Source organism: Prosopis cineraria, unplaced genomic scaffold, assembly GCF_029017545.1.
Source record: "Prosopis cineraria cultivar Desert tree isolate PC_DT_omini unplaced genomic scaffold, ASM2901754v1 PC10, whole genome shotgun sequence".
NCBI classification, from domain to species: Eukaryota; Viridiplantae; Streptophyta; class Magnoliopsida; order Fabales; family Fabaceae; genus Prosopis; species Prosopis cineraria.
Genome location: NW_026555341.1, coordinates 3,501,117 through 3,511,848, shown reverse-complemented (window position 1 = coordinate 3,511,848; position 10,732 = coordinate 3,501,117). Strand labels below are relative to the sequence as shown.

General features: G+C 33.0%; 1 protein-coding gene across 11 annotated transcripts; it reads left to right on the top strand.

Moving 5' to 3' along the window:
• The first annotated feature begins 2,783 nt into the window (after positions 1-2,783).
• Positions 2,784-10,258, top strand: LOC129322338 (protein MRG1). 11 transcript variants are annotated; one of them, XM_054968638.1, is made up of 12 exons: positions 2,784-3,061; positions 3,593-3,672; positions 4,204-4,257; positions 4,857-5,002; positions 5,158-5,193; positions 5,740-5,780; positions 6,457-6,558; positions 8,029-8,168; positions 8,339-8,508; positions 8,767-8,851; positions 9,535-9,590; positions 9,845-10,258. In XM_054968638.1, the coding sequence occupies exons 1-11, from the start codon at positions 2,924-2,926 to the stop codon at positions 9,539-9,541; spliced, it is 999 nt and encodes a 332-aa protein (XP_054824613.1). In that variant the 5' UTR covers positions 2,784-2,923; the 3' UTR covers positions 9,542-9,590; positions 9,845-10,258. The 11 variants fall into 11 exon arrangements, with proteins under 11 accessions (XP_054824613.1, XP_054824607.1, XP_054824614.1 ...); XM_054968632.1 differs by having other exon boundaries at positions 9,497-9,590; XM_054968639.1 differs by lacking the exon at positions 9,845-10,258 and adding an exon at positions 9,680-9,811.
• Positions 10,259-10,732: the final 474 nt, after the last annotated feature.

Genomic DNA, 10,732 nt, shown 5'->3' with positions numbered 1-10,732 from the left:
TCAGATACCGGATGGTAAAACAACGTGCTTCAGAAGTTGGCCCGGAGGTGCTGTCATGATATCAAAATACGTCACGTCATATTGCACAGCAAGAGGGCTCCCTCTCTGTTGCATCCACTATAGTAGATGACACATGTGCCACGAGCCCATGACAAACAGTTCGATTTAAAAAGTATCAGAATTGCCCTCTTTTGATCATTGTGTGGATGAATTTATGTTTCATACTTCTGTTACTTCTTTTTATATATTTTAAACTATAGTTTGAGCTTAAACATTATTTCAAAAGGGTTTCTTGGACTCTAAATTTTAAACTTTTTTTTTTTGAAAACCCTTGTGTTATAATAACTTAATATAAGAAATTATCTTAATTCTGGTTATCATAACAGTATTGTGTGCTGTGTTTTGATAATGTCAAGATAGACATTACATTCATTCTCATACTTCTAATCCACCTTGAGTTTAAACACTATCCATCTTGATATCATTTATTTCTACTTAATTATAGCTCCCTTGTTAATAAATTATTTAAAAGGAACTTAAAGCAAATCCTATTGCATATTCTTTACAAAATCTAAACATAAGAACAACATTCCATGCTTCCACAAAGGTATGTGATTAAAAGAAGATCAAAAGGTTTCAGCCAATAGAACAGAAAAAAGATATACTAATATATTGACTAAAAGATCAAAAGGTTTTAGCCAATCTAGCATTCACTATTCTTAAATTGAACCCTTACAAACTAGGCACAAATCAATAGTTCATGCCTAATAAGAGCATTCAACAAGCTCATGCATGGACACAACCATTTTAACTAGAAAAGATCTAATCTCAAGCAACAAAAACAAGGACCAATAAGGATAAGTTGAGAAAAAGTTTAACAAGTTCAATATTCATTCATGCCTAATACAAGCATTCAGAGGCAAGTGATTTTTAATTGGAGAATCACAACACCAGCACATGCATGTGAATTTGGTATGCGAGCAACATTAAAGGTAGAGAAGGAGATGAAGAAGAAGCTTACTTGGCAAGGAGAGATGATGAGAAGAAAATTTGGCAAACTTGTAGGGAGAGGCATCCTTATCAAATCTACATAGATTGTTAAGATAGATACATCGTGTTCATGATGTAATTATATATCAACTTATAGATAATATAAATTGAATGCTTTGTAAATTATGAGTTTATTTTAGCTTTTCATAATTGAATATTTTGAATTTTATCATTTAATTATACCCTTTTAAAAATTAAGATTTTTTTACTTATGAATTGTTATTTTAAGTTTAATATTTTTTTCTAAAAATATCAAATTGGTCACAAAAATATATACAAGAAAATTTATGTCTATTTTTGTCATTGTGCATTTTAATTGGCTTTTGAATCAAATTATTCAAGTAAATTTTAATTTATCTAATTGACTTCTAAAAAAAAGTATCTAAATATAAATTAAGTTATATTATCAGATATTGTCAATTGAGTTCTAACCTCATTTATAATTTTTTAATTCAAATACACATTTATATCTTGAACCTAGATTTGTTTTAAAAAAGTACTAATATTTTGAATAGGGGGAATATGTAATAATAACCTTGGCAACAACAGCAAGGACTGCCACCATTTTTTCGTATGCATTGAATTTTTCCGTGCCAATTAAAAAAGCCATACGAAGACAAGTTACAGTGAATACACAAATGTCCACTTAAGCAATGTGATCCATAAGACATTAGCCGTTTGCTTGTAGAGTTAGAAATACGGGTGGGTCTAATTTTTTATTTTGAACTCTGTTTCTCAAGCCCAACCCTTATGTGAAGGGCTCAGGGCCGGGCCCGTAAGCCCTTTTTCAAAAAAAATAAAAAAAATAAAATTAAACATTATAAATTAATTAAAATATTTTGATATTAAAAAAATAAAATTTTTATAATTTTTTAAAAATTAAACAACACACATTTAGAAGTCTAGTAATAAAATTTAAATCTTGATTAAAAAATAATTCATTTTTTATAAATATACAAACATAATAATTATATAAAAATAAAAAATATTAAAAATTTTATACTATACACTGATATTTATTAAATTATATTAAATTAATTTTAGAAGAAATTAAAATTAATAATAATATAATGTGTGTAGGATCAGATAAGTAGGTCATTGGCTTCAAACACATGTTTCACTAAAGAAGAAAATAATAATAATAATATAACAGGGCTTGAAGGATTACCCGAACCCGAACCCTTTTTTACAGTGCTTATCAGAGCCAAACCTTAAGCCTGATTACTTTAAAAAAAATTATTTTTAAAGCCCAAACCCTTATTTAAATAGGGCCTCCAAGCTCGGCCCTCCAGACCCAACCCTTATTCCCGACTCTATTTGTTTGAATAAAAAGAAAAATAGGAAAGAATAAACACTAGGAGAGAAAATTCCTGAAAATAATAAATTTTTGTATTATTTTTATAAATTTCTCCTCCCTATTTTCTCTCCATCCAAATCAAGTCAATTTATTTTCAATATATATAGAATTACTTTAGAATTTATTTGTTATTTAAAAATATGATCGACAAAGTTAAACTCACAAGTTTAGTCCGCGGATAGAACTTCCAAATTTTGGGGGATGTCTTTTAATCCCACTTCTTAGATTATACTTCTGCGTGCCAAACGTGAACTTATAATGAGCAGGAGAGAGATTCCCACTTGAGATTTGCTTTCTTATTGGGCTTGATGAAGCCCAACAATCAAAACGGTCGGGGAATGAAACAGATGGGGTCCATAACTGCAAACGATTTCTGTTCATTTCTCCATTGTGACTCCTGACTTCGGACGCCCCCCAAAATCTGCAATTACTCGCCAGAGACTGTGGATTTCTCGGCGAAAAGGACACCAGCTTCAAGTTTTCGCACGGTGGAGTCCTTCTCTCTCCAACTCGAAAATGGGAAACTCGTCGAAGGACGAGTCCACGACGGACGGCGACACCTCCGGCGGCAATACTCCGCCTTCCAATTCTAGCATGTACTCCGAGGGCGAGAAAGTACTTGCCTATCATGGTCCTCGTATCTACGAAGCAAAGGTACCTGTCATTTTCCTTTGCAGCTTGCAAATTCATGTTTACTGCGTTACTATTTTGATCTGCTTGTTCGCTTTGTTCTTTTTCGTGGAATTGTCAGCTCTCCTGAGTGTAGCTTTGCTTGAATGTTCGATTGTTAAATGAGAAGCAGGTCATTTTTAATCTTTCAGCAAATTTTTCTGCTTAATTTTGGTTTGCTTGAAAGCTGTCGTTAAAAAGTTGTTGGAAACCAGAAGCGCTACACTTTCCTTAATTATTTGCACTGGCGATATGGAAAGACGGGTGTTTATGAGAATGCTGACTGTATGAATTTCACGAGGTTGGGTTTGTTTTGCATGGCGTCAAAATGACCAATTGTCGCTGCTCGCATTGAACTTTATTGAAAACTTTTCCCGTTAAAGATCGGCTTCGAATAATATTTATAGATATTTATCATTTTGGTTTCTGGAACATGACATGGAGATGACAAAATCTATCCATATGTAATTTAAGTTGCTACATCGTATCTAATAAAAGATGTTTGACATGTGTCAGACAGACGCAGCTCCTTTTTGGTGTGTTTATGCTTCATCCACTTCCATTGCAGTAACTCTAATACCTTTCCAATTTCTAAGGCAAGGTATTTGCGTTTTGATTCTATTAAAAGAATAATTTTTGAATTGTTAACGTATTGTGGCTCCCCTTTGCTCCAAACATGGGAACAAAGTTAAGAATCTTCTTTCATCATGTAACAGCCAGTTGCTTGTCAATAATAATGTATTAATTCTACAGGCTTCAAACTTCTCCCTTCAGTGGAGTACATCTCTCTAATTTTTAAATTAAATTGCTCTTTTGAAAGTGCTATTCCATGTATAGGTATGAAGCAAATTATGATGCCTGACCTGATATGTTTGTGATTGATTATTATTTGCTTAGCCCTGAGATTGTTAAATCAATCTTCAAGTTTAGACTAATATGAAAGTTAGGGGTTGCTGTAACATGCATAATTGAAGCTATAACCAGGGTTCATTCATTTTGTGTCTTCTAAGTTCTAACCTTTTATATGCGTGAAATATGAGGCCTCAACAGATGAAGTTGCTTTTTATATTCTTTTCCTTTACCTTCTGGTAGTATTGACCCAATTTACTGTGTTCTGTGATCATTAGGTACAAAAAGCTGAGATTCGAAAGAATGAATGGAAATATTTTGTTCACTACCTTGTAAGTTCATCCGCAATACTTTCCCCCCTGATAGATCTTGTTTTCAGAACTTAACTCGTTTGTATATATAAAATATTTTTTGGAGTCTTCTCTAGTTTTGGGGTTTGATGTAATGTTTTAGCTTTAGAGTTGAAAGCTTGAATCAATTAATAGTAGAATTTTGAATGAATTTCCTATTTTGCTATTGACTTTTGTTTGCTTCACTGGTTTCTATTTTGCAGGGATGGAATAAAAAGTGAGTGCCTTAACTTATCTTGATTTCATTTCAAGTTTTATTTCATTTCAAGTTCAGTTTTCAAATTATGAAGGTTCAAATTTCACTGTCTTGGGCTAAGGCTGAAACTTTCAGCTTGTGTTGGTTTCATATTGTTATTGTTGTACCTGTTATGTTCAATGGCAACCAAAGCAGTTCATAAGGTGACAAATAACTTTTCTAACATTGTATTATGACAAGCCTGTTTTGATTCATCTATGTTGACAAGAGAGAATCGTTATGGTTGCTACTTATTTCACCATAGATATTTGCTATCATTGATAATTATGACTTTTTTAAAAGGGAACACCGAATCATTATGACGGATTAAACGTCTTTCTAACAGTTGGGACGAATGGGTGGGTGAGGACCGTTTAATGAAACATACTGAAGAGAATGTCCTGAAACAGCAGGCTCTTGACAAAAAACAAGGTGTAGACAAGAATGTCAAGTCAGGGCGTTCAACTCAAGCAAAGGCCAAAAATTCTACAGGTGAAAAAGGATGACATTTCTTTGAGGATTACCCTTTTTATTATTTAGATGTATACAGGAACATATCTTTATTTCCTGAACTGTTGGCTAGTTCATACTATGAATTCTTTGTTTTTGTTTTCTTGATAAATCTATGTTTGCTTTGGATTCTGTAGATGCAAAAGTGGATAAAGAGGACATCAAGACTAATGGTATGTAGTAAATTTCGTTCCATTTTCCTTTTCTTTCACTCATCTTTTATGCATTATAATAATACAACATTCAATAATATTACTCTGTTTTTCTTCTTTGCTGGTTTTCTTAAGATGTTAATTACCATCACCAGTTTCTATAAATACAAGATTCATAGTCTGTGAATTTCAATTGCTACTGTGCAATGGTACATAGTGCGTTTTGGTCGCCAATGGATAGGAGAAATGCATGTCTTTTTCTGATATTCTAGTGAGTTACTGAAATCCTGCAGTTTTTGAAATCTTACAAAGTAGAAAGAACTTCAAGTTACAATATAAATAGTTCATCTAAGTCTAACAATTGGCATTGCACTTCATTTTCCTTAATCTCTATGCTATTATATGTCTTTTTGTCTTTTCAAATGCTGTAATTAACCAGTTAGACCTCTCATAATGGGCTTTTTTGTTGCAATATTGTTCATGATTCCTTAAATTTTAGACAAACATGTAATAAATTTGTGCCACTAGAGCATGGTTGTTTAAGTCTAATTTGTCTACTATGTCCAGTGTCTAAAGGGAAGAAGCGGAAGAATGATTCAGGAGTTGAGGTCTGGTTTGCATTATCTTTTTAATTACACCCACAGATTCCCTTTTTGTGATATCTTGGTAGGTGTATTAGTTGTTTTGGATTTCCCTGGGAAATTTTCTTCTGTTGTTTTCATTTTGTTAAATTTTATATGGGGAAATTTCATTTTACCCTTCTAAAGTATGGTCAAATTATAGAATTGGTACATGATTATAAAATGCAACTGCAAGAGGGTACTTTTCTTCAACAATTGTCATGGATTGATAGGTGGCTGAGGTTATAGGGTCTTCATGTGAGCCTCTTATAGGTTATAACTAATTTTAACAGGAGTTAATATTTTTATTTTACTTCCAACTTCAAGGAGGTAAAAATTCGTATACATTTATTACCCTTGCCCAAAAAAAAAAAAATGCTGATTTTGTAATTAAGATTTTATTTAAAGGAAAAATGCAGTTTCCTCTTTTATGAACTTTGTAATAATGATAAAAATAATATAATAAATCTGAGGAGTTATGAAGGAGCATTGATGAATTTACAAGTAGTCAGTGTTAATAGGATGAATTGTGATCAAAATTCTGTTTCATTTTCTCCATGATACCAGATACTTGCCTGTTTGTTTGATATTGACCTGAACTTCAGTTTTGTTATCATCACTCTATTTCAAAATATTCAGCTAATTGAAGGTTTCTAATTGTCAGAAGGGCAGTGTCTCTGTTGAAAAGCTAGTCAAGATTCAAATTCCAGCAACCTTAAAAAAACAACTTGTTGACGATTGGGACTTTGTTTCTCAGCAGGACAAGGTACATGGAAAGTAGACTTTGTTTCTCAGGTCTATATTGTACAAAAATTATGCTCATATTAACAGCGAGGAGAAACTCATTTTTATTTTGAGCCATTTTTTCCCCTTGAATCTGCCAATAACATTTTGCCCGTACATTTTAACATGCATTTCCTCAATGCTAGCAATCTGAAAGAAATATGCTATGAACATGTTTAAGAAAGTTTTGTAATCCTTGTACCAACGGGTGGGCAGTGATCTTATGAACTCTCTGTCTTGTTTGGTATATTTTCTAGTGCGTAGCCTGTGAACACCTTCACAAAATTTTCCATCCATTTATTAATTCAAGCAATTGTTGTTGTTGATCTTGTTGAGATTTGACATTTAACTCGTGGAGAAGAAACAAAGGCTGACAGTCGTTGACTTGATTATATGAAAAGACTGAATTTCATAAGAAGTGCTATCTATAAACACAACAAGAATAATTTTCTGATAATATCTCTGAGTACTGTCAAAACTGGAATGGATTAAATTTAGTTGATTATGTGATAAGTGATTTGATAAATTTTCTTTTGACTCTGTTGGCATATGAAAGTACGGTGATGTGTGGATATAGGCAAGATAAAACAAAGATTTTTCAAGTAATTTAAATCAAACTTGATGTGGGCCCCATGCATTTTGTAAAGTTCAAGAAATGAGCTACATTGTTTATGGCTTGTGAATAATGAGAGCTGCCATAGGTTTTATATTTTATATTAGTATTGATGATTCTTCAAACAAAATGAGGAAAGACAGTGCCTTAGAACAGATTAATATTCCCTTGTTGTTACAGAACTACTAACAAGTTTTTGTGCCGGCGGAAGCAATGTATTGGAAGATCTCACTTGGACAAATTTCATCTGTGCAAGTTAAAACCACCATAATTAACTGATGGCTTGTCAAGATAACGCAGATTTGAACTGTAAATTTTGCATTTCATGCATATAATCCTAAATGCTAAATACAAGCTCAAAAAGGGGTTAGTGCTCAGAATAGAAGTATAATTGTGATTTATTTGTTTCTGTGCAAATTAAATAGATGTTTCACACTGGAATTCTAGGGTTATAATCATGTCATAGCTGCCTATTTTAAATTGAAAACCATCAAAGATTACTTCAGCCCAAAAGCTTAAGCCACTGGGTGAATGACCACAAATAGTGTCATTATATCTATATCTAACATGCTCCTTCATTTGAAAGTCTTTTAATCTTGAAGTGTGAACAAAACAGTGGAGAACCATTTGTGCTGAAATCTAATTCAAGTTGGAGAAAGATACTTTGTGAAGGACCACTTTAACTCGAAGAGTTTAAATTGCTAGGTCAAAGTTCATCAATCTAAAAGTTACTAGTTACAAATTATGAAGCAATCCTGAGCTTCTCATTGTTGCTTAAAGATTTGTGGATAACATTGTTTAAATTCTGACATGACGGCTGATTTTTTGCTGTTCAATTAGATTATAACTCTGTCTAAAGGCGTAAAAGATTCCTGTCTTTTGCTGATCTTTGTCCTACAGCTTGTGAAACTTCCTCGTTCACCAACTGTTGATGAAATTTTGACAAAGTATCTTGAATACAGGTCGAAGAAGGATGGCATGTAAGATTTTCTTGTCTATGATTGATACATCTAAACCTCCCTTTTCTTGTCTGGCTATTTATTATGTGATTTCATTCTCTCTTGCAATTGGTTGTAGCTCTTAGATGCAAGTTCTGGACACCTCAATCACACTAATGATGAATGATGCTCAATTTACCTCTCTGATGCAGGGTGGCTGATTCAATTGGGGAAATTCTGAAGGGAATTCGGTGTTATTTTGATAAAGCGTTGCCTATGATGCTATTGTACAAGAAAGAACAGAAGCAATACCATGAAGCAGTTGTTGATAATGTTTCGCCATCAACCATATATGGAGCTGAACATTTATTGCGTCTCTTTGGTACATGCATAACTTCTAAACATAGAATCGTTGCTGGCTTGTATCTCATACTTGTCTTCTAGTCTGATGATGGCAATATGGCATCATTTTAGTGAAAACATTTGTATATTGTCATCACGGCACATTTATTATAGCATTTTAACAGTCATGACTTATGATGTGTGCTTGACAACACCCCCCCCCAACCAAAACCAAAAATATATATATATATATATATCTATTTCCTCAAAATTTTCATTTGTATTCTGGTGCTCGCAGTTAAGTTGCCTGAGCTTTTGGCTTATGTGAATATCGAGGAGGAAACACTGAATCACCTGCAGCAGAAGTTACTCGACTTCCTCAAGTAAAAACTTAATCCAACTCATTAATACCGTTGTTCTGAATCCTTGATGAAAGATGCATACTCCATAGCTGCTGAGCTTAAATAATGATTTAAAGACTAATATACTATTTCTCCTTTTGCGCTGCTTTTGACTTTCAAGCTCAAGACTGCACTACTTGTTAACTGTGGGTATAAAATTTTTCGTTTGTAAAATTTGCATTGAAGTTCTAGTATTTTCCTTTCCTTTTGACTTTCTTTCCTGGGGGAGCAAGTCCGGTATCAGGTGCCCATTTATGCAAGGATAGAAGAATATTATAGAGGGGAAAAATGTCATTGACAAAAAGTTTCTAAAACCGATCCGGATCTCTCTTTATGACTAGTAGTTTGGGAGGTTTATTATAGTATTAGGATAGGTTGTGGATCACATATGCTCACGCACGCACGCACAGAAAAAAAAATGATTTACCTCTAATGAATTGGATGTCTTTGTTTGATAACTAATATGCATTTACGAGGTGATTGTGGGACCTGTAGTCTCGATCAAGTCAATGTAGAAGAAATAAGCCCTCGAGGCCATAGTTTAATTTACTTAATTTTCTTTGCTCTTGGGATGTGGGGGAAAAAGAGACATGTTGCTGTCAGTTTTGATGAACAAGTTTGTTGCAGATTTTTGCAGAAAAATCAAAGTACTTTCTTTCTTTCAGCATATGATGGCACAAAGGCTTCTGAAGGAAAAGGAAAGGGGAAAGATGAATGAAAGGTAGTGATGCATCTTTTTGGATCACATTTGTTGTATTTTTCATTATCAATGGCAATGTGGTAATGTTATATTTATCATGTGACTCCCAGGACAAACTACCCAATTGTGGTTGTAACAGTGATAGCTAATTAATTCTTTAATCTTTCAGAATTTACACTGTATCTTGGCAAATGCTAGTATACAACTGAAATTTATTTGATAGTTCGGGTGCTTTGGGCTCATTAGATGTGTTCGTTTGTTATGTGGATTGATAGTGACAGCGGACGGACTGCGATATAGGGGCGCCTCTTTCTCTCTCACATTGCAGGAATCAAGTTTGATTTCCTCTCGTGAATTTGAGTTCCAGCAAGGCATTTTTGTCTTCTGTTAGGAAAATTGCTTGAGAAGACACATGGCACTCGAAACGGGTGTAAATCAACAAATGTCATCAAGCTGGCGTGTGTCAAGACAACCCCCAACCAAAAAAAAAAAAAAACAAAAACAAAAAACAAAACAGATTTCTGTCTTTTTGAGGATTGAGGGGTCTGGCCCAAAAGGAGCGGGTACTTTTAATTGATGAGTTTCTTGGCAAGATCATTATCTAGAGCCCAAGAATTCGAATTTCTAACATCAACCATGGCATTTGTTATTTCATTATTACGTCTTAATGGATATATCTTATCGTTAGAGTGCATGTGTCGTGAGGCATGTATATTATATCTTTACCGTTATTATTTAGGGAAAATAAGGTCATTATATAAAATTTATATTTTATAAAGATCAAATGATTTTAAAATAGCTCTACAATTTTTTATCCTTCTGACATATTAATTTTATAAGTAAAAAAAATAAATACTGTTCAAGTAATTAAAAAAACAGAAAAAAAGAAACCCTGACTGCCATCAAACCAATGTCAGCGGTGACGTCACTGGAGTTTCTATTGCCAGCAATATTTCATTTAAAAATAAATTTTTTAAATGATCAAGAAAGTGTTTGATCTCATTATTCTTGGCCACTTAAAAAATTTGGTGGCCATCAAACCTTTTAATAACATATGAAAATATATATATATATATATATATATAAGTAGTAAATCAAGCACAAAATTATTTTCATATAATAACATAATGGTATGTTTTTAATTTTTAAGGAACTTATTTTAT